The sequence below is a fragment of the Acipenser ruthenus genome, chromosome 4, assembly GCF_902713425.1.
Source record: "Acipenser ruthenus chromosome 4, fAciRut3.2 maternal haplotype, whole genome shotgun sequence".
Lineage (NCBI taxonomy): Eukaryota > Metazoa > Chordata > Actinopteri > Acipenseriformes > Acipenseridae > Acipenser > Acipenser ruthenus.
The window spans coordinates 3,922,376-3,946,657 of NC_081192.1; the positions used below are offsets into that span (position 1 = coordinate 3,922,376).

Here is a 24,282-nt window from a genome sequence, read left to right on the forward strand (position 1 = left end):
GATTTGTATCATATAATGCCTCCGGGAGGCACTATCTTGTGAAACACTGAAGTGGACCCCCCACCCCCACAAAAAAAAAAAACGAGCTGCACGACCAAAGACATCCTTTTGAAAATAAATACATCAGCAGCAAATTCTGAATCAGGTAACAGTATATTCAAACATTTTAATAAATCAATTATGTAACAAGATTAATTGCTCGATTTAATTAATATTTAAACATATTAATAGCCTCAAATTAGTCACAAAACGCATTAATCATAGGCATCAATTGGATTTTTAAATTCATGTTATCAAGTACAAAAGTATGAAAACGTTTCTATTAAAAAAAAAACACGTCTGCATCTCCAAACTTAGCCCACAGTACAGCATTCGTTACAACTCATATAAGCGAAAACATTATTCTATGAACACACTAATTAATATCCCAAAGCATGTATTTTTTTAACTGAATTACCATCCGTTCGTTCATTAAGGCGGAATTTCGTGAGAGGGACAGACTCCGACACTGTTTTTTAAAACAGTTCCAAGCAGTAGTTATGTCATATGTAATAAACTATAACATGAATATTATGGTTAAATGTATAAAAACAATCTCGCTATACAGACCATCATAAATCGAGGCTGTGTTTATTGCATTATCCCAGTATTGCATGTACAGTTGTAATTTACCTATAGCATAAAGTGAATTAGCGGTATAGCTAAACGTTTTGCATCTCGATATATAAATATAATTAAACGATTTTGCTTAGTCGAACGAACCTGCTGAATAATGTTACGTTAACATATTGAATTGCAATCATACCGCTTTGTAGTTTTCCATACTTAACGAAAAACGGACGACAATTAAAAAAAATGTGATATTTCGAAATCCAACATGAAATATTACTGTAGTACTATGCCATCCAGTATACTTTTGTGATATCGCATAGTTTCTTTGATTGTTGTTAATAAATAAAACATCTATATGATATAGATAGATAGATAGATAGATATACGGGGCTTCACCATGCTTCACCGTGTGCCGATCGGGCTGTTTGATTACACAATACGGCAGGTAGGTGTTTCTAATCAGGTTTTTCAGTTCTGTTCGGTCTCACGGAATTACACCTTTAGGATCATATCTCCGAACAGAGCAGTCACATGACTTTAACCTATAGCCACAGCGCTTGCTGCGTCCCGCCTCCGGATAAGCAATCTGTCAACTGTGATTTGCGAATGTCAGGTTTGATTGACAGGCCACCAATACTACATCCCTTCGGTTTATTTTTCTAATCGCAGTAGATTAGACGGCACCTCTATATTTTTTACGTCTAGTTATTAAAGTGGGCTCAGAAAAATAAAACAATTATTGAGTCGGTGCCGACCCCCCCAAAGGCTGGGCCAGGTTGCAATTGCACCCCCTCCCCCTCCGTGTCCAAGAATTGAATTGAGCCGTGTAAAATGCGGCGGTTTGTGGGAAAATACAAATGCGATAGAAGATGAATGGATTTTTGATTGATTAAAAAAAATACTAGTACTAAAAAAAAAAAAAAAAAAAGTTTTGCCAAAACCGAGAATTTGAACTTTGACCTGGCATCGTTGTCTCCCAGGTAAGAAGAATCGACTGTTTGTCTCAGGTGAGCCTTGATTCTATTCATTTTACTGTGTAGTACTGGGGGAGTATAATAGGTGGTGTACTGACTGCCGGTACGTTACAATGTGTTTTTAGTCATATTACATACATAACTCCTTACAAAAGAAACGCGAATTATAAGGAAGTCTAATTCTAGATATCGAGCTCTACATTCTCAGCGGTCTTTTTCTGCTTGGTCTTTGCTTTGTAATGACGTAACGTTAAGCCGGTACGTTAAAACCAAAAATACTGCCTTCTGGTAATATAATTCAATACATATATTAACGACAGGTACTGTTGTCGGACACAAATGAGCATGTGAACCGTGAGAAGTATAACTGACCTACTTGGACTGATCACCATACCACCACGTTAGTATGTTGTGTTTGTATACATGTCTTTTTTTTAACTAACTTATTGAACGCAACGTGGTTTGTACTCTCGTTACTCCGCTGCTATCATAACTGTAGTTTATTCATTATTTATTTTTAACAGCGCATTCCATCTATACATTTAGATGATTAGCGCCCTCTGTCTGTAGTCATTAGTCTCTTTTTTTCCATATCGTCTTAATTCATAATGTATAACATCCTGCTTTTCCTGTTTCGCTAATATATTCAGTTATTATCTTTTCTTCCTCTTTCCCTTTTCCCAACAAGCTGCTAATGTTCAGGTCATATATCCCCGTGTTCACCAACTTCCTCTTCAAGCTCTTCTCTGTTCTTCATACTTCTCACACTTCATTACATAATGCTCCACCTGGAATTGTACACGTCTCACATAAACCATCGATTATTATGTGTTTATTTAGTAGGCGCCTTTATCCAAGGAGACTAGGGTGTGTGAGCTATGCATCAGCTACAGAGTCACTTAAAACAATGTCTCACCTGAAAGACGGAGCACAAGGAGCTTAAGTGACTTGCTCAGTGAGTCACACAGTCACACAGTGAGTCAGTGGTTGAGCCGGGATCTGAACCTGGGACCTCCTGGTTACAAGCCCTTTTCTTTAACCACTGGACCACACATCTAATCTAATCTAAATAAATGACCATAAAGAGTAGTATGTCCAATCCTTAGCCTATCCTGCCCAATTCCTCATTTATCCAGCTCTTATTAACCGTTTTTTGAATATTACAATAAAAGCTTCCTTGTACACTAGTAGCCCATCTCACCTGCCATTCTTTTACTATTGCATGTTTTACAAACACTCCCGTGTTATGAGATCCCAGAGGAATCACTGACATCAATCTTCTCACTTTTTAACCTGTTTTATTTTTGCTGCTAGATCTGCCATTTCATTGCCCAGTATACCAGAATGCCCAGGAATCCTTATTAACCTAACTTCAGTCCCCTTTATTGTACAATCCGTGTATCTCTGAATTCTCAAAATGGATCTGCAGTTTATTTTTATACTATAGCAGTATATAGCTAGCACTGCTCCCAGCCGCTTCAGAGTCTGTTGCAAACCCTGTTGGATAAGAGCGGTAATGCATGGTACTTGGGCCAGACTAATAGCTGACCTGCTGGGAGTGGAGCCTCCTTTGTTAGCCTTGGAAAGTCTTGCAGATGGCAGACCACGGATTAGTGGTAATTTCTTTCTGTGGCTGCCTCATTGCCCTTTGCTGCTCAGGCCACCCATCATGATTATTCATGATGATTACTGATCGCCTACACAGCAACTGGTGGAGCTCACATAGCCGTTTAACACACACACGCACGCATACACACACACACAGTGTGAACTCTGTACGTTTGTTTTATATAGGCTGTCACGTTCGTGTGCTTATTTAATTCTTTAGTAGAATAGTGGGAGGCAAACAGGACAACTCATATTGCATAGACACTTCTAATGCGTTGTTCGTGTACTGGCTTACAGGTTTTCACATACCCAGACAACAGATAATCAAGACTAATCAAACAGACTCGGACATTCAAAGTTTAACAAATCCGTCCTTCAGTTTATTAACACTTAAATATCGGGTGATCGCAGATCTACTTTGAATCTAACTCATAGACAATCCAGGCAGTCTGGTGTCTTTGCAAACTAACAGCATTAATACTATATAAAACAATGTGGTTACAACATGTATCTCTGGCAGTCTAAGGCGCCTAATGCATCAAAATGACAACACATCTAAAGCTAATAATAATCCTATCATATAGCATCATGCTTCAATATAGGTGAGATATAAATTCAAGATTATGTTTACCCTCTGCAGAGAAGCATGTCTTAAAATATAAACCAGAACAAAGAAAGGACAGTCATCCAAACCAGAGACCCTGAGTACAACCCCAGCAGAGAGGTCCTCAAAAGATGGATCAGGCTGTCTGTGTTAACACACTGGTCTGATGACTAAACTATACTTCAGTCTTTTAAACATCTGGTTCGTTAGACAGCCTTTATCTCTAAAATGAATAATGTACTTTTTTTGTACCATGCTAACCCCATCTTTTCTGAGACAAAATATCATATATATGAGTTTTTTTCTTAAAATTAATAACATATTCTCCGGTATAATTGGTTGTAGTTTGTACATATGAGCTCTCTTGTTTTGTTTTTAACTTTGTACAGCAATCTGGGATGCCATGGTGTGAAGAGTGCTATATACACATTAATTTGTATTGTATATATATATAATGCAATTTGTATTTTATAACTTGGTTACAGGACTTTTATAAGTTTCTCTCTTACTTTTGTTTTTTCAGGCATGAGAAACCAGTAGAACACAGCAAAATAACCGTGAGCCAACCTTGAAACGAGAAGCCTGACAACCCAATAAAAACACAAGGCATTTTTTTTTCTACTCTCCATTGTTTCCTCAGAAGTGCCCATGGCTCTGCGTGAGTCTCCCTTTGCCAATGGGTTCATCGCTGGCCTGCACAGCCTCTCCTGGTGGCTCATCTTCCCCTGCTTCTGGTTTATGGACCGGATGATCGCAGTCTGCCTCACCACCACGCTGGAGAAGAAGCAGCGACGGGAGGAGGAGTGCTATCTCGGCCCTCTCAGAGTATTCTTTGGTCTCCTTATCTTCCTGGCTCTCTTCGTGCTTACGGCTCCTGTAGCCCTGATTGGCTTCCTCATGTGGGTGCCCCTGCAGGCGACACGCAGGCCCTTCATCTACTCCCAGCGGACAACTACCAATCCGGAGGAGGGGGCCGTAAAGAATCTGGCAGAGGGGAGGGAAGGCTTCGGCTTTGTGACAGCCAACCTCTGCCTGCTTCCAGACAGCTTAGCCCGGTTTAACAACCTGGGCCACAGCCAGGCGAGGGCCAACCTGATTGGTAAGACTATCGTTCAGAGTGTCAACAGGCCCCAAAATTGCGTGGTCTCGCCCAGCAGCGACACAATGAGCCATTGCAGCCGGGACAACCTCCTTGCATCCTCTCTTTATTATGGGTCCATAGACTCCCAGACCCCCAGCAGGCCTTGCTTGGGATTTGATTCCAGCCTGCCCTTGGAGGAAGTTGTCTGCGAAAGTGGGGGAGGGGGGGTGGGTTCTAACACCAACGCTGCCAACATCATTGTTGGAACAGAGCAGAATGCTGGCGAGTCGGACATTGCTCCTGATGCAGCAGAAGTGACGAAGGGCAACAATTTCAACCAGAATTCCGACAGGTGCAAGGCTGGCTGGAAATCTCAGAAATTGGGCGATGTCCCCTGGGAGATCTCTCCATTGTTCCCCGCCAACATAGACTTTGTCTGCCTCCAGGAGGTTTTTGATAAGAGGGCAGCCCAGAAGTTGAAAGACATCCTGAGCCCCACCTTCAGCCACGTGCTCTACGACGTGGGTATCTATGCTTTCCACGGCTGCTGCTCCAGCTTTAAGTTCTTCAACAGCGGCCTCTTCTTTGCCAGCCGCTACCCTGTCCTGGACGCCTCCTTCCACTGCTACCCCAATGGGAGGGGGGAGGATGCTTTGGCTGCTAAAGGATTGCTTTCTGTCAAGGTAAGGACTCCAAATGTCCTCCTCTTCATTATGGCAAATGATCCTTCTTTTTCAAAGCCCCAGCACACTGGGATGGTTTCCAGATTACACTGTCCCCATATCTGTTAATGCTACCTTTGGATAGGTTATCGGAAACGTGGAAACATTTCACGGCTATAGGCCTTAACTGTATATTGGAAGAATGTGATTGTTAAGCGCAGGTAACAAGTGGAGAGTATTTTTCTTGCACTCTTTGCTGTGTCTGGTCTGCAAGTGAAGAGTGCAAGAGAAAGCACTCTCTCCACTTGATTAGAGGCAGCCACCAAACATATAGGAAGTCATTCAATCTACATACAAAACAGATTCTTAATGCATATAATATGTTTATTTGGATTCTGTTGGGGTTGGAACGTTTAGAATGCTTTCAGCTAAATTGTAAGTGTATTCCCAATGGGGATGTGACTTCTCATTTTATCTCAAATCAGGCCTGTAAGTGACTGTTTTTCTATGTGTTTCAGGTCCAAGTTGGTAGAAATTCCCAGAAGAATATTGTGGGATATTTTAACTGCACGCATCTTCATGCTCCTGAAGGTGAACGCTGTCTTTGATCTCCACCCCCACCTCTTTGTCATATTCTTGACTTTAGCTAAGTGTTGTGCTTTCTCTCCTAGCCGATGGAGAAATCCGCAATGCACAGCTGACTCTGGTGAGCAAGTGGATCAGTGATTTCCAGGCACTCGCGAAGAGAGACGATGAGATTGTGGTGTTTGATATACTCTGTGGGGACTTCAATTTCGACAACTGCTCCCCTTGTGAGTTCCTTTTGATTTGCAAATACTGTATGAAGGGGTGTAGTGCTGTGGGGTCGGAAGGGAGCGCCACCCCCCCCACTTCCTGGGCAGGGAGAACACCGCTTCTGTACTTCACGTGTAGAATATTGAACTGTTTTGCTCCTATTAATATATTGAGATAGATATACATGTGTATAATCCATACAAATAAGCAAAGAATACAATAACCATGAGAAACCCTTGAGAGATCAATAATGAAACAGTTTGAATATAGCGTGACTGGTCTGGAACAAAAGGTGTGAATAATGTAGGAGGTGAGATGTCAGTGTTTTACAATTAGATGTAATAATTGGAACAGTTCTTATTTTTAGACCCATATATCAGAAATCAAGTAGATAAAATAAGCTAAACATTTATTTAAAAGGTAAAACTCCATCACAACATGCAAATAAAGGGTACCTGTGGCCTTGCTCAACTGTGTTTTTGAAACGGATGCACTTCTGTTTCAAAACCTTAGTCTCATTCGCTCTTTAGCGGCTGCAAAAGGACAATGAGACGAGCTGATTCTGGACCAAACCATTCAATATACGAGAGGGGGAGGGTTACGCATAGGCTTAATAATAATAATAATAATAATAATAATAATAGAGTGTTTTAATCATGTGTGTATTAGTGTATGAAACTGGTTATGAAAATATGTATTTATTTATGCATGTATTTATTTCTTTATCATAACTAGCTGTAAGTCGAATGCATTGCGCTTTTGCTTTACAATAATACCTCAATATCTGATTGTCTGAATTTGTAAAGAATTGGTACACTTGTTAACCCTTTCAAATACGGTAACTACTGTAGTGATAAACTGCGGTTGTGTTGAGTGTATGGGAAATGTGGACAGCAAGCGGCGTGGTGGAGGGTGGGGGTGAGGGTAGATAATAGCGACCCCTCACTTCTAAATATAGCACTACACCACTGACTGTATGGAGATACAATACAAAACCCCTTTCTATAGTGCCTAAATCACAAAAATCCCAAAGCGCTTCTCTCTCACGCACGCACGCACGCACGCACGCACACGCACTAAAAATAAACAGTAAAACCAAGATTTTTGATTCCAAGCCACTGCAAATCTGCATGCAAAACTGAGATCGCAGGAGGGGATTTCCAGAATCCTCTGTTCTACACAGATTGTTTACGTCATGCAAGCATATTCTGGTTTTGCTCTAAATTTTAATCCAATAGCAGCCCTTCAATTACATTCAAAACAAAAATACAAAATGTAATAAAACAGAAATTGTATAAAAAGAAAATGGATTTTTTAGTGTAAAATAGGAAAAGTAAGCTATTTTGTAAAAATACGTTATCAATCTGCAATATTGTGGCAAAACTGTATGACCGTGTAGCTGTCTGTGCGGCAACAGCCTTGGAAGGATAATTCTGTTAACACAAAGGCTGGGCCGCTGCAGTGGCTGTGTCAGATTGTTTCTTCTTTATTGACAGTGCCAAGCTGTTTTATTACAAAGGGGCACAGGAGAATGTAGGGAACAACAGATGAGCGATGCCTGGTTTTGCGTGGGAGAACGTCTCCGTTTTTTGGAGGACAGTCTGTAATGGTTTGAACAAGCATATTTATGACGGTTGCACAAACAGCTTGCTATAAGATCTTCATCACCTTGTGAGAGGTTTTGCTGGTTTCTATCAGTCTGACTTTGTTCTTGTGTATAATAATGTTTGTTCTCAATAAGACCGGGTAGTCAAGCTGTTTTGAAGGCTGTTACCGCAGCGATGCGTCCGGTTTGTTTAAAAGCATAATCTGCAGTTTGTATTCTGAGTAAGTCAGATTCTGTTATAATTTAACAAGGCATAGTCTATGCTCCCATTATTGAGGTGGTTGCGTGTGTAATAATATACAAGAAAAGTGCGACCCACCTATCATGTATCCAACAAACATGCAAAGTAAATGGGAGCCCTGCTTGATGAAGAGGCTATGTGAACCCTGTCAGTAACTTGATGAGGGTTGTTTGTTTCCTCCTAACAGATGACTCCCATGAGCAGAAGCACAAGATCTTTGATGACTATAGAGATCCGTGTCGGGTTGGGCCAGGCCAGGAGGAGCCGTGGGTCACAGGTTAGCTGCTGGTCTGCCTATTGCCAGTGATCTCAAAGGCATGCTGTGTATTGGATGACAAGGGTGCAAATCAATCACTCTAACTTCCCTGCAGGGTAGCGCTGAAACTTCCCTCAAACTTCCCAGTACTAACTTCCCTGTAGTTGATCAACATGAAGGGAAGGGAAGGGGGTGTGGGTCATTTCGATGCTTGAAATCCAGTTGGAGGGAAGTTTGCAAACTTCCCCCACAAAAGCGCACTCCCTTGCAGCGAAGCAAATGATAAATTTGCCCCCTATGTAACACCTGCAATTTCAGTATTCCTGTGTAAATGCAAGGTAAATACTGTACAATGTGTTTCATTTACACAAAGCAACAGTGACATCTAGTGGCCAGGTGTAAGTACTGTAAGGATTATTTTAATAGGAAATGTCCCAATCCCTCTATACTCTACAGCAGTGGTTCTCAACCCCGGTCCTGGGAACCCAACGTGTCGTCTGGTTTTCATGCCAACTGAGCTCTCAATTGCTTAACTAGACAATTGAACTGATTTGTTCAATTAGACCTTTTTAAAACATTTAAACTGTTGGAGAGTTCAAGTTACTTATAAACTGTTATAGCTAACTTGAACTCTGCAACAGTTAAAAAGCAACAATTAAAAAGGTCTAATTAAGCAAATTGTCAGTTCAATTAAGGGGGGGGGGGTTACCCCGGTTTTCTCCCCAATTTGGAATGCCCAATTATTATTTGTATCCCAGTTCAATGTCCTCCAAAACGTGCTTCTGCCAATCTGTCATTTTTCGCACTGTGGATCCACAGCAAGGCCCCCAGACCTATAGTGCTGGAGAACAACACAGATCTGATGGCTCCACTGCAGAACCGGAGGCGCCCTATCAGCAACAGGGGTCGCTGGTGCCCAGTGAACTCTGGATCCCCCTGCCGGCCTAAGCCCTCCCTACCCAGGCGGTGCTCTGCCAATTTTGCGCCGCCCCCTAGGAACCCACGGTCACAGTTGGCAATGACATAGCCTGGATTCGAACCTGTGATCTCCAGGCTATAGGGCGTATCTTGCACCACACGGAACGCCTTTACTGGATGCGCCACTCGGGAGCCCCAGTTAAGGGTCTAGTTAAGTAACAGAGAACGGGGTTGGAATGAAAACCAGCAGACACAGCAGCGGAGCGGAGCCCCGAGAACCACTGCTCTACAGCATGGCATTTAAATGCTGCTGTTTACACAGAGCCTGCTTTATTAGAACACTGATGGAGTAACTGGCGAAACTAGGATTTTAGTTTTAAATCGACCACTGACCAATTCTGAATCTCTGCAAGGCTGTCCAGAAATTATTGTTTTCAGTCACCCATTTACTAATAGTGTAAGCTTCCCTCTAGCCGAAACATTTAAGTATTACAGATACCACCATTGAATGCTTTGTAGTTCTGGATATATACAAGGAATAATATGAATGAACACATTCTATAAAACAGCTATGGAACAATTAGTTTAAAAAACAACCAGTTTAAAAATCAAAATACCCTAAGTGAGGCTGTCCCTGTGTGTCACGGTTACCACTTCAGAGACCTGCTCTGGTTAGAGGCAGGCTGTCCCTGTGTGTCATGGTTACCAGTTCAGAGACCTGCTCTGGTTAGAGGCAGGCTGTCCCTGTGTGTCACGGTTACCAGTTCTGAGACCTGGTATGGTTAGAGCAGGCTGTCCCTGTGTGTCACGGTTACCACTTCAGAGACCTGCTCTGGTTAGAGGCAGGCTGTCCCTGTGTGTCATGGTTACCAGTTCAGAGACCTGCTCTGGTTAGAGGCAGGCTGTCCCTGTGTGTCACGGTTACCAGTTCTGAGACCTGGTCTGGTTAGAGCAGGCTGTCCCTGTGTGTCACAGTTACCAGTTCAGAGACCTGCTCTGGTTAGAGGCAGGCTGTCCCTGTGTGTCATGGTTACCAGTTCTGAGACCTGGTCTGGTTAGAGCAGGCTGTCCCTGTGTGTCACGGTTACCAGTTCTGAGACCTGGTCTGGTTAGAGGCAGGCTGTCCCTGTGTGTCATGGTTACCAGTTCAGAGACCTGCTCTGGTTAGAGGCAGGCTGTCCCTGTGTGTCATGGTTACCAGTTCAGAGACCTGCTCTGGTTAGAGGCAGGCTGTCCCTGTGTGTCACGGTTACCAGTTCTGAGACCTGGTCTGGTTAGAGCAGGCTGTCCCTGTGTGTCACGGTTACCAGTTCTGAGACCTGGTCTGGTTAGAGGCAGGCTATAGGATTCTTCAGGATCACTCTTTCTGAACAGGGAGGCAAAAGCCAACGAACAGACAATGCTTCATCGTATTGATGTTTGTTTCTTTCCTTACCAGTAGGACATTGACAAGCTGTGGAATTCCTATTATATTAATTATATTAAAATACTAGAAGAAAAAAAAGCAGACCGCTGTTACAAAATACGATGCAATTGCAAAATAAATCTATTGAGTTCATGGGGAGTTGAGCTAAAACAATGATTGTTGAATAATTTGTATATGATTTAAAATATATATATATATATACAAAGACAAAATGCTAGCCACAAAACTATTTCTAATACATAGGAGAACATTAGGGCAAGGTCCAAGAGAGGCACCTCATTCTGGTATTTTCACTTCAGAGTGATTCCTTTTGCTGCAGGAATAATATTATGAACCTTGTTTTGACAGGAACTCTGTTGGAACAGCCTACAATGTATGATGAAGAAGTTCTGACCCCGGAAAGCCTGCAGAGGTAAAGAAGGCAGTGCAGTCTGTATCGCACAGTAGAAGAAAATGCAACGTAGAATCGGTGCATTGTTTTCATGCACCAGGTTTACAATGCACCAAACTATTATTACACTGGAGTTGAGTGCTGTATCTGCAAATGAATTGGGAGTTTCAACTATGTGCACTGTAAGGCACTGCTGTATTGTGCATGGGGTAGAGCATTAGCGTGGCTACTGAGGGATTGCCCTTCTGTTAGTTGTTCACATACTGTATCCTGGCAGACTGCTACCCACAGTAAACATCCTGGAGTATCATTTTATCAGTTTGAAACTTTATGAAAGTTGGTTGTCATAAAAAATGAAACCACTGCCATTAATGTTCCATCTCCTTGTTACTACAGGTATTAGAGAGGATTAATAAATAACAATGTTAGAACTCTAATTACAGCAAAGGTTGGGGTCAATTCCTTTTTAAAATCAATTCCCAACTCAAATTCCAATTCCCATTTCAAGACCTTCACAGGAATTCCTTTGAGTTGGAATGGGAATTTGAATGGACTTTAAAAAGGAATTGCAGTTGACCCAACCCTGCTTTATGATGAGTATTAGCAGCAGTGTGGAGTAGTGGTTAGGGCTCTGGACTCTTGACCGGAGAGTCATGGGTTCAGTGCCAGGTGGGGGACACTGCTGTTGAGCAAGGTACTTTACCTAGATTGTTCCAGTAAAAACCCAACTGTATAAATAGGAAATTGTATGTAAAAATAATGCAATATCTTGTAACAATTGTAAGTCGCCCTGGATAAGGGCGTCTGCTAAGAAATAAATAATAATAATAATAATTAATAATGCGTGATTCCCATGACTGTGTGTGCTTCTGCTCCTTTGCCATGTTCCTCAGCTGTTAATTCTGTTTTTTCTTTGTTGCTATAATTAGGAGTTTAGAGAATGAAGCTGTGCGGAGGAGGTTCATCGCTCCTCCCGTTGGCTTAGACGGGGGTTCCTGTGACTACCCAGAGCCTGGAGCCCCCTGGGTGGGGAGACGCATTGACTACATGCTGTACAGAGAGGCAACCCTCTCCCAGCTCTGCAAAACCGTGAGTCACCTTCCATGCTTGCACTGTATACATGAACATGTACAATTTGTGTTGGCTGCTCACAGTTCACAGCGTGGCTCCTGCATCTTCCCATGTTACAGGTGGGCCAGGTAAAGTATCTTCACACTAAGAGGTGACATCCGTAGTCTGTTAGTCCTGTGCTTGAACCGTGATACACTGCACCACTCTACTTTAACTAGTCTTTCAAAACAGCAGATCTAGAAAAGATAACCCAATAACCCAGACGTAGTTATACCTATAAACAGTGTTAGTACTTTTATGTTATAAGGGTTAAACACTGTATACTTACTAATTCATGAATGAATGTATTTATTTGACAGGAAATTGAGGAATTCACTTTTATCACTCGGCTTGCTGGACTGACGGATCACATACCTGTAGGCATGAGACTCTGTGTGTCTGTGAATACAGAGGATCTGTGAGGACGACATGAAAACAGAGCACACGCGTTACTGCAGAATTCCTTTCAGCATGATACAGAAAGAACAATTGTCAACAGAGAGGTCCAGCTGTATTTATGACACACAAACCCCTAAAACCATCATTAGGGTGCATTGCAGGGTCGTTATGAAGGAGCAGTGTGGATGGAGTTGGTGGGTAATTGAATCCGACACACATTCTGCCACGGATATTTCTATAGATTTTTGTGAAGCTGGGATTTCTTACAGACTTTTCAGCGATTTGAAGGTGAAAATGAACTGAGACCAAAATTTGTTCCTAAACCTACTTGCAGATTTTAATTGCACTGGATTGTGAGTTTATAATTTTTTGTTTTGTTTTTAAGAATTTGTTTTTAAATATTCTACACGGTTGATTGTGTTTTGAAATACAATACAAGACTAAACTATGTCAAATCTGTTTAGGATATCATTTTTGCCTCTGTGTCCCATCAAAGGGTTACTTGTGTTGGTACTTTTTTGATTTTTGTTTTTGTGTTATTTTTTTTATTTATTTTTTTAATCGTTGAAACATACAATGTTTTACAGACTTTTATGGTGGGTTGAATTCATTTATATTTTGTTTAGAAGGGGGTACACAGCAATTTCATACAGTGTGAAGAATATAAATGTAACCTGTTTTGTTGTTTGTGTGCTGCGTCAATTTCTATTTCATACAATCAAAGTGCAGTATCTGTTAGAAGGATTGATCTGTGGCTAGCGTGGTGTTTAATGCCAAGCAAAGCTTTGAATCTTGACACATTTGAAAATGATGCTGCTGTTCATTCTGGAGAAAAGGAAATAGGGAACATGTGACTGAAAGATACAGCTATGGTTCTCATAAGGGAGCTGCATGCCATACTGAGGTGTATATATAAGGAGGCTTCAAATTACTATAGTAACAGTGGGTCTGATAAAAACTGTAGCCTTATAATAGGCAGCTGTATAAAGAGGATCTTTCTCACAAAGCTTTACTTTTGAAAAGGCTTCTCTTCACAAAAAGATGTGCAAAATCAATAAACAAAAACACTTGTTTTTCTCTTACTAATTATTGTGGCCAAACAAAACCAGTTACCGGTGGCAGATTGCTTGATGGGTTGTGCAAGATTGTATAATGGATGTCTTTTTTTAATATGAATTGGTAATTCAATGGCACAAGTCTTTCATTGATTTGTAAAGCACATGTGTGTGCATGCTACCTGTGAAAGGCTGTCACTGAGCTTGTACATCTAGTTTGGAAAAAAAGAGACTCATCATATGTAAAATAAAAACATGTTGGTTTGCACTGGAAGCTGTACAATTGCTAGAATTATTATTATTATTATTTTTTTTTGTTTTGTTTTGCTAAACATGCAGCACATAGTATTTCCAGAGTGTGCATGGTAGATGATGTAATAATAATAATAATAATAATTCAACAGTAGCACTGGCCTACTGACTTACACTGTTATAATAATGGATCTCGGAGCAAATCATTGCACTATGAGCTTAGTGGATACACTTCAGCTGTCTGTATTTTCCCAGGGTGCCAAAGAGAAGGGAGTTGAGACACCCATTATTAATGAAGATATGGAGATGGTGATTGCAAAACTAAATTGCCAAACTCTTTAGTTTGCACGAGGGTAAATATGTGTGAAACAATGAGGTGGGATACTGTCTTACTCACCAAAACAGCTATTTTGTATTTGCATCTTGGTACAAAATAAAACAATGCAAACCTGTTTTGGTTTTTTGCCTGGTGTTTTTTAATAATAATTTTACAATGTATACCTCAAACACCAATGGAATGAAAATCCATCGTTTTAGGACTGGCTTAGGCAGCAAGTTAGAAATGTCCCCCAAAATAGCTTTCATTTGAATACATATAGACTAGTGTGAACATGTGGTAGAACAAAGCCCCTCTTAGCCCACACATCTGCAGTATGCTGACTGGCTTTAAGCCTTATCTTTGAACTTCACAAATTCCTCTTGTTTGTATTATTCCTACTGGCATTATTATCTAAATACGTTTCTAATAGCCCCATTCTAATTATAGTTAATTGTCTATTTTACACTTAAAATAACTTACTTTTTCTTGGCTGCCAGAGCTGGAATATTCTGGCTGTCCATTTGCAGAGAACTTGGTCACCATGGTAACGTGTTCCGATTCTGGCTTTGTTTTGGGTGTGGAAAAGCAGAGAACAGCAGGTAACTAAGAGATTGTTGTTGTTGTTCTGTTTGAAATAATGACGTAGGTGAAATGTGAGTGTAAAGGGTGGCATTTCCTTAAAACTGAGCTGTACTGGGATCATAGAGGATAGCTAGTACAGCAATACCTAGGTGCTGTTTGTGAGAAGAATTGCGAGCAGTTATACAATATTACAAAATCACCTTTGTTCTTTTAAGTAAATATAATGGCATTCCTAGAATTGTAGTTTGTTGGACAGTGCAGCTGTATTGTGGTAGATCACTGTGTGCAGTGCAGTTGTATTGTGGTAGATCAGTGTGTGCAGTGCAGTTGTATTGTGGTAGATCAGTGTGTGTGCAGTGTAGTTGTATTGTGGTAGATCAGTGTGTGTGCAGTGTAGTTGTATTGTGGTAGATCACTGTGTGTGCAGTGCAGTTGTATTGTGGTAGATCAGTGTGTGTGCAGTGTAGTTGTATTGTGGTAGATCAGTGTGTGTGCAGTGTAGTTGTATTGTGGTAGATCACTGTGTGTGCAGTGCAGTTGTATTGTGGTAGATCACTGTGTGGGCAGTGCAGTTGTATTGTGGTAGATCAGTGTGTGGGCAGTGCAGTTGTATTGTGGTAGATCAGTGTGTGGGCAGTGCAGTTGTATTGTGGTAGATCGCTGTGTGCAGTGCAGTTGTATTGTAGTAGATCAGTGTGTGTGCAGTGCAGTTGTATTGTGGTAGATCTGTGTGTGCAGTGCAGTTGTATTGTAGTAGATCAGTGTGTGTGCAGTGCAGTTGTATTGTGGTAGATCAGTTTGTGTGCAGTGCAGTTGTATTGTGGTAGATCACTGTGTGTGCAGTGCAGTTGTATTGTGGTAGATCAGTGTGTGTGCAGTGCAGTTGTATTGTGGTAGATCAGTGTGTGTGCAGTGCAGTTGTATTGTAGTAGATCAGTGTGTGTGCAGTGCAGTTGTATTGTGGTAGATCAGTTTGTGTGCAGTGCAGTTGTATTGTGGTAGATCACTGCGGGCAGTGATCTACCAATACATTATTTGCTCAAAATCAAGGCAGTTCGAAGTGACTGCAAGTTCAAATTCAAGGATCCAGTGAAAGTTGTAATGTGGTTTGCACATGAGAAATCTACAGACTGAAAGTGTGTTATTTATGGCTGGGTTCACAGAGCGAGATTAGCACTGATGAGGGATTGGAGTGCTTTTCCTACAGATAGGGTAGTTCAAGGTTATGTATTTTATTGTGCTGTTTTATTACAGTGCTTGTGAAGACCCGTGGAAGGGCCTGTTACTGCTGCTTGTCTTAGTCATTGGCAGTGGAGTTTACCTAAGTGGACATGAGGTACAGGGGGTATTGTAGAAAGAGGGGAAAAAATAAATACCTGAATATGTAGCAAATACAAAATATTTACATGGCTTTAAGTTCAGTATTATAACTAAAGACTAAATCGTCAAATTGTAATAAAGTGCATAGCAACAGAGAAATATATATATATATATATATATATATATATATATATATATAAATTTTAATTAGCTTTTTTTAATATTACATTTACTCCTCCCACTTTTACCGTGCTGAGGATCTTCTATCAGTAAGTACTAGCATCTTCACACAGCTGTAGACTTGCCTTTTGAAATAATATTCCAAAAATAGAATGCAAGCAAAGAACAAAAAGATATTTAACAGGAGACGAAGGGACCAATAATACAACCGTGGTCAGTAATTAAGTTGTTTTGTACCGTAATTTTTTTATTACTTCCTGGTTTCTAAGGCTACAGTATATGCAGTTTGGAAGCAGATATATTTTACAATTAGTTGCATGGCATCACTGCTTCACACCCCAATCTATGCATGAACTGTGACTGCAGTTCATTCAATTTCCATGCCAAGCTGGGTGGTTAAATCTCCAGTTTTGTGTTTCAGGATTACCATGAGTTTGCAGCTGTCTTTGTTTTAGGCTTGTGTCTGGGCATCTGGATCACAGTCTTAGCCTCCTCCAAACGGAGACTGGCAATCGCCCACCATGGCAGAGTCTACCGCTTCTACACCCACTAACAACTACGCCAGCAGGGGGCGCTGAACCAGATCTGCATCCGCATGAAGGCCACGAGAAGTGGTCCACTCCTTATTCCATCTAGATTCAACAGCTTCATAGAGCAGCCTGGGAAACTCACTGGATTCAGGTCCACATTGTCAAGGAATCAATCAATCTTTATTTTACATAGCGCCTTTCATCGTGGACCACCATCACAAAGTGCTTTACAAGACAGGAATAACTATTTCTCTAGCAGTTTTTCAAATAAATATAGGGACATTTGTGTTTTGAATATTGGGCATTTAAAGGTTCATTTTATGTATTTTAGTCTTTATTTATTCAGGTAAAAAGTATAACTAAATCTGTTCTTTAGGTGTGAAATGATTGTTATTGCCATTTTCATATCTAAAACAGGACAAGGCCATCTGTTTTACAGACTAATCATTAATGGATACAAGATTGAATAACAGCAGGTCTGTAGCTTCTCAGAGAACTAGGAGGTAAATCATATTTCTTAACATGTATAGGTATTGGAATATATGAAAAAACGCTGCCCCCGTCTTACTTTTCGTTGAACTATGAACGTTGGGGTTACAGAACATTGCAGCAATGCATGACTTTACCTTTGCTGTATATATAATATTACATTGATTGCAAACACTAGATTGCACCAGAAACACTTCCCTGCAACAAAGTCGATGCTGTTTGAGTTCTTCTCTTCCTTTCAGGTGTTGGACATTCTGGGACAGCGGATGGTAACCAGACTCAATATCAATTACTTTGACCATACAGACATATCAACAAGACACCCTGTCACCTACTGGCCAAAGCAGCCGAGATGAAGCTTTTTGTGTGAGACTCCGGGTTAGGGAGAGGGGAAACGTATACCAGTTACAAGATTTGGAAATGGCAAGGTGGAATAAAACAAATTGTTATTTAAATGATGTTTAACTGGGATAATTAATTGTAGTTTGGAGGGTTTTTTTTCCCATATTAAAATAACCACACAAATAAAACTAATACCAAACAGACTATCAATCAGGCTATGAAGTATGAACATGTGTATGCAGAGCACAATGGTGGTGCATTGTGTGGAATGGTGGATTCCATTTGACATTTAATGACAGCTTACGTTCTTACGATTTTAACAAAAAGCAATACAATGGAGAAAATAAAACCAATGAGAATTATATGCATATTTAAAGAGGAGGCCCAGGTCATCTAATGATATTTGCACTACGCGGCTCAGTAAGTGATTTTTCAAATAGTCTTAAGCTGCAGTTTATACTTTCTATATACTACCCTATGGGTTGATTCCCATATCCAGTCTAACTTGGTCAGATCAGCTAAACTAATTAACTGGATCTTCGGATCAGTACGCTGCAGTTGAGGCTCGTTTTCTCCAGTTCTTGGGGGATTTTCTAGTCGCGAAGTTAGTCCAGTTGAAATGGACTAAACCACTGGTCCACTGCAGTTGTCTCGCTGCACAGTAATCTGGAGCTAACCTTCTCATTTTGAAGGTTTGCTTTACCATCTATCACTACATCCAGCTCCTAGTTCACTTTACCTATTAAATCTGGAGTGACATTGCCAACCCATGCAGGAAATGGGTTATTCCGTCTGTACTCTTCTGATATTTCTGCCTTTATGCTGTTTTACACCAAAATTGGATACCCCAGGCAAATTAATTATATAAAAAATGCAAGGTCGGCACAGGTAAAAATCCAGAAGCGGGTACCCGGATCTTCTTCGGCTAATGACTTCAAATAAAAATAAATAAAAAACACATTAATGTTTTAAGCGCATGATCCATATTTAAATACAATATAGTACACATACATTTAGTCCCTTCAGATCTGTAGACTTGTGTAACCTTTTTCAGTACTGGAAACATCACAATAATAAAAAAAAATAAAAAAATACCTTCATTGCTCATTTCTTGTAAAGACAACATCATATCTGAATTTTGTTCATTGTGGTTTTCTTTTGAAACTTCTCTAATCCCATGAAAATTAATTATTTTAATTAATTAAATTAATTATTGGTTTGACAAGTTTTCCACTGTTTGGAAACGAGTAGCCATCGCACTGATAAATCATTGAAATTGGCGGGGTATGGGATTTGTAGTTTTTAATGTGTGATTAACAGTGTGCAGTGGACACAAATAAACTACATTCCCAGAGTACATTCTGATTGAGCTATGAGAGTTTAGATCTGTGGGGTTTTTTGTGTGTGTGTGTGTGTGTGTGTGTTGTTTTATACTGTCACCAAAAAAAACATTTATTTTTTATAGTCAACCTTTAGGAAATTTCTAGTGGCACACATGCGCCTAAATTAAAATGTACGTTCACACAAGCAAACGTTTAGTCACATATGCAACCAAATTTTTTTTTTTGTTAAAATCTAAACTTTTCATTGGTGACACATTGTTGTGGACTTTTAGTCATGTGACCACAAAAATACAGCTCTTGTATGCAAAATGCAACTTTTTCATAAACTATATTTAGGGCTTCTGATTTTTGGTTTTAACTGATAAAACCCGATAAAACACCCCCGATACAAAAAAAAAATCGGTAGCTAGCCAATAAACACCAGAAAACACCAGAAAAACTGTGGAAATGGTTAATCAATTCATGTTGACTTTACCCTTTTCCCATTAAAAAAAATAAAACCTACTACAAAAATAATAATAAATACATTTCCCAGTGCTGCTGGGCAATGTCCCGCCTTCCTGACTTGCACCTATCATTGATTCGTTCTGAATACTTTAAAACCGCCCCAACTACTGAGTGACAGCGCATTTCTACATTTCTATTGGAGACTCAGTTTGCAAGATTTATAAACGAGATTACAATCAGGATGGAGGCTTGTTAGCAGGATTAAAAGCTGTATTACAGTTAAAATACGGAGGATTTAAAACAGAATTGTGACAAAATGTACAAAAATTCCTATACACAAAAACCCCAGAAGAATGTGCCCGTGGCCAGAGGAGAAACTTCAAAATGGAGCGAGGTAACCAGTGGTGTACCACAGGGATCAGCAGGTCCTTGGCTGTTTCTAATCTACATTTAATGATTTAGATTCTGGTACAGTAAGCAAACTTGTTAAATTAGCAGACGACAATAGGAGGGGCAAACACTGTTGCAGCAGCAAAGGTCATTCAAAATGATCTAGACAGCATTCAGAACTGGGCAGACACATGGCAAATAACATTTAATAGAGAAGTGTAAGGTACTGCACGCAGCCAATAAAAATGTGCATTATAAATATCATATGGGAGATACTGAAATTGAAGAAGGAATCTATGAAAAAGACCTTGGAGTTTATGTTGACTCAGAAATGTCTTCATCTAGACAATGTGGGGAAGCTATAAAAAAGGCCAACAAGATGCTCGGATATATTGTGAAAAGTGTTGAATTTAAATCAAGGGAAGTAATGTTAAAACTTTACAATGCATTAGTAAGACCTCACCTAGAATATTGTGTTCAGTTCTGGTCACCTCGTTACAAAAAGGATATTACGGCTCTAGAAAGAGTGCAAAGAGCGACCAGAATTATCCCGGGTTTAAAAGGCATGTCGTATGCAGACAGGCTAAAAGAATTGAATCAGTTCAGACTTGCACGGAAAAATACAATTAATAAAACCTGAAAAACAGAAGCCCTAACTATATTATACCTACATCATTCTTGGTCCCTAAAATCCTTGTTTGATGTAAGATGTTAGAGACTTTGAAGCTGCATGATTTGCCTATGTCTTTGTGTACATTTCTGTATTTGTTTTTGGGGTAATTATGTGCTCTAGGCTGACACCAGGCCACTTTGACTTTTCCATTTCGAATTATGCAGCCCATGGTGTATATTACCCAGCCCAATTTCATGTGCCCAGTACTCCACCACTGCATGCGATACCCAAAAGTATACAGATGTGCTCAAATTTGTTGGTACCCTTACAGCTCATTGAAATAATGCTTCATTCCTCCTGAAAAGTGATGAAATTAAAAGCTATTTTATCATGTATACTTGCATGCCTTTGGTATGTCATAGAATAAAGCAAAGAAGCTGTGAAAAGAGATGAATTATTGCTTATTCTCCAAAGATATTCTAAAATGGCCTGGACACATTTGTTGGTACCCCTTAGAAAAGATAATAAATAATTGGATTGTAGTGATATTTCAAACTAATTAGTTTCTTTAATTAGTATCACACATGTCTCCAATCTTGAAATCAGTCATTCAGCCTATTTAAATGGAGAAAAGTAGTCACTGTGCTGTTTGGTGTCATTGTGTGCACCACACTGAACATGGACCAGAGAAAGCAAAGGAGAGAGTTGTCTGAGGAGATCAGAAAGAAAATAATAGACAAGCATGGTAAAGGTAAAGGCTACAAGACCATCTCCAAGCAGCTTGATGTTCCTGTGACAAAGTTGCAAATATTATTAAGAAGTTTAAGGTCCATGGAACTGTAGGCAACCGCCCTGGGCGCGGCCGCAAGAGGAAAATCGACCCCAGATTGAACAGAAGGATAGTGCGAATGGTAGAAAAAGAACCAAGGATAACTGCCAAAGAGATACAAGCTGAACTCCAAGGTGAAGGTAAGTCAGTTTCTGATGGCACCATCCGTCGCTTTTTGAGCGAAAGTGGGCTCCATGGAAGAAGATCCAGGAGGACTCCACTTTTGACAGAAAAACATAAAAAAGCCAGACTGGAATTTGCTAAAATGCATATTGACAAGCCACAATCCTTCTGGGAGAATGTCCTTTGGACAGATGAGTCAAAACTGGAGCTTTTTGGCAAGTCACATCAGCTCTATGTTCACAGACGAAAAAATGAAGCTTTCAAAGAAAAGAACACCATACCTACAGTGAAACATGGAGGAGGCTCGGTTATGTTTTGGGGCTGCTTTGCTGCACCTGGCACAGGGTGCCTTGAATCTGTGCAGGGCACAATAAAATCTCAAGACTATCAAGGCATTCTGGAGCGAAACGTACTGCCCAGTGTCAGAAAGCTCTGTCTCAGTCGCAGGTCATGGGTCCTCCAACAGGATAATGACCCAAAACACACAGCTAAAAGCACCCAAGAATGGATAAGAACAAAACATTGGACTATTGTGAAGTGGCCTTCTATGAGTCCTGATCTGAATCCTATCGAACATCTATGGAAAGAGCTGAAACTTGCAGTCTGGAGAAGGCACCCATCAAACCTGAGACAGCTGAAGCAGTTTGCTCAGGAAGAGTGGGCCAAACTACCTGTTAACAGGTGCAGAAGTCTCATTGAGAGCTACAGAAAATGTTTGATTGCAGTGATTGCCTCTAAAGGTTGTGCAACAAAATATTAGGTTAGCGGTCCCATCATTTTTGTCCATGCTATTTTCATTTGTTTTCTTATTTACAATATTATGTTGAATAAAAAATCAAAAGCAAAGTCTGATTTCTATTAAATATGGAATAAACAATGGTGGATGCCAATTACTTTTGTCAGTTTCAAGTTATTTCAGAGAAAATTGTGCATTCTTCATTTTTTGTGGAGGGGTACCAACAAATTTGAGCACGTCTGTATATTTTCTGAATCTGCACAAAATAAGGATTTTAGAAATGGGTAACATAACATCTCCAGTCAATGGTTTGTTACCCATAATCCTGGAGCCTGGTAATGTGGCCATATGAAATAAAAACAAGTGTTTTTTTTCTACCTATGGTTATGTTGGTTTGTTTTGAAGGTTTATTTAGTCCTTCCAATACTCATGTACTGTGGTACTTTTCAAAACAGAGGCTTGGCTGAGAGGGACAGCGTGGACAGTAGTACCGTGTATCCCTCCGTATGCCCTTGCGGGAACATACGCAGCACCTTTTTTGAGGATAGGCTTTTCTCCCGGACTGTGGCAGCGTCCGAATAAAATGCCGTTCATTAAGCCTTGCCACAGTTTCTGATCTTTTAGGCTGGAGATCAGTCTGAAATTCAAGAAATGTGAGCTGAAGCTCTGGTGCTGTACTCGGGCTGCACCGCGTAGGCGTTGTACAATGAGATCTGGTGCTGTACTCGGGGTGCACCGCGTAGGCGTTGTACAATGAGATCTGGTGCTGTACTCGGGGTGCACCGCGTAGGCGTTGTACAATGAGATCTGGTGCTGTACTCGGGGTGCACCGCGTAGGCGTTGTACAATGAGATCTGGTGCTGTACTCGGGGTGCACCGCGTAGGCGTTGTACAGTGAGATCTGGTACTGTACTCGGGGTGCACCGCGTAGGCGTTGTACAGTGAGATCTGGTGCTGTACTCGGGGTGCACCGCGTAGGCGTTGTACAGTGAGATCTGGTGCTGTACTCGGGGTGCACCGCGTAGGCGTTGTACAGTGAGATCTGGTGCTGTACTCGGGGTGCACCGCGTAGGCGTTGTACAGTGAGATCTGGTACTGTACTCGGGGTGCACCGCGTAGGCGTTGTACAGTGAGATCTGGTGCTGTACTCGGGGTGCACCGCGTAGGCGTTGTGCAGTGAGATCTGGTGCTGTACTCGGGGTGCACCGCGTAGGCGTTGTACAATGAGATCTGGTACTGTACTCGGGCTGCACCGCGTAGGCATTGTACAATGAGATCTGGTACTGTACTCGGGCTGCACCGCATAGGCATTGTACAATGAGATCTGGTACTGTACTCGGGCGGCACCGCGTAGGCATTGTACAATGAGATCTGGTACTGTACTCGGGCGGCACCGCGTAGGCATTGTACAGTGAGATCTGGTACTGTACTCGGGCGGCACCGCGTAGGCGTTGTACAATGAGATCTGGTACTGTACTCGGGTGCACCGCGTAGGCGTTGTACAGTGAGATCTGGTGCTGTACTCGGGCTGCACCGCGTAGGCATTGTACAGTGAGATCTGGTGATGTACTCGGGCTGCACCGCGTAGGCATTGTACAGTGAGATCTGGTGCTGTACTCGGGCTGCACCGCATAGGCGTTGTATAATGAGATCTGGACCATGTACATGCCAAGCTTCTTATACCATGCCATGGCATGGTATAGATCAAATATAAAAAAGTAAATTATATTTTACGTAAGTGGATCAAAATTAGCTGAACACATTTCTCTCCAACATCATCTCAACCAGACCACGCAGCTTGAGATACAAGGTTGCAAAAACAAAAACACATGGTTCCTTTGGACCTCAAACATCACTGGAGAAAAAAATAAACAAATAAATAAATGATGCCACACGTTTCAAGTGCCTCCCCACACAGTGAGGTTTCAATAATGTCGACATGACAACCTCAGAACGGAGGGTCTTTCTGTATCGTCACATCAACAAAAGACAATGCAGAGAAAATGCAGGTGCGTCACTTCAAAGCCAATTCCACAAAACACAAGCTGG

At 40.9% G+C, this 24,282-nt stretch overlaps 1 protein-coding gene across 4 annotated transcripts; it reads left to right on the plus strand.

The window, feature by feature from the left end:
* Nucleotides 1-80: 80 nt before the first annotated feature.
* On the plus strand, nt 81-14,442 carry smpd5 (sphingomyelin phosphodiesterase 5). Of its 4 annotated transcripts, none has more exons than XM_059021460.1 (8): nt 81-145; nt 4,322-5,562; nt 6,060-6,132; nt 6,213-6,353; nt 8,371-8,460; nt 11,132-11,195; nt 12,104-12,263; nt 12,605-14,442. In XM_059021460.1, the coding sequence occupies exons 2-8, from the start codon at nt 4,447-4,449 to the stop codon at nt 12,704-12,706; spliced, it is 1,746 nt and encodes a 581-aa protein (XP_058877443.1). In that variant the 5' UTR covers nt 81-145; nt 4,322-4,446; the 3' UTR covers nt 12,707-14,442. The 4 variants fall into 4 exon arrangements, with proteins under 4 accessions (XP_058877443.1, XP_033856920.2, XP_058877442.1 ...); XM_034001029.3 differs by lacking the exon at nt 81-145 and adding an exon at nt 1,154-1,619; XM_059021459.1 differs by lacking the exon at nt 81-145 and adding an exon at nt 1,154-1,592.
* Nucleotides 14,443-24,282: the final 9,840 nt, after the last annotated feature.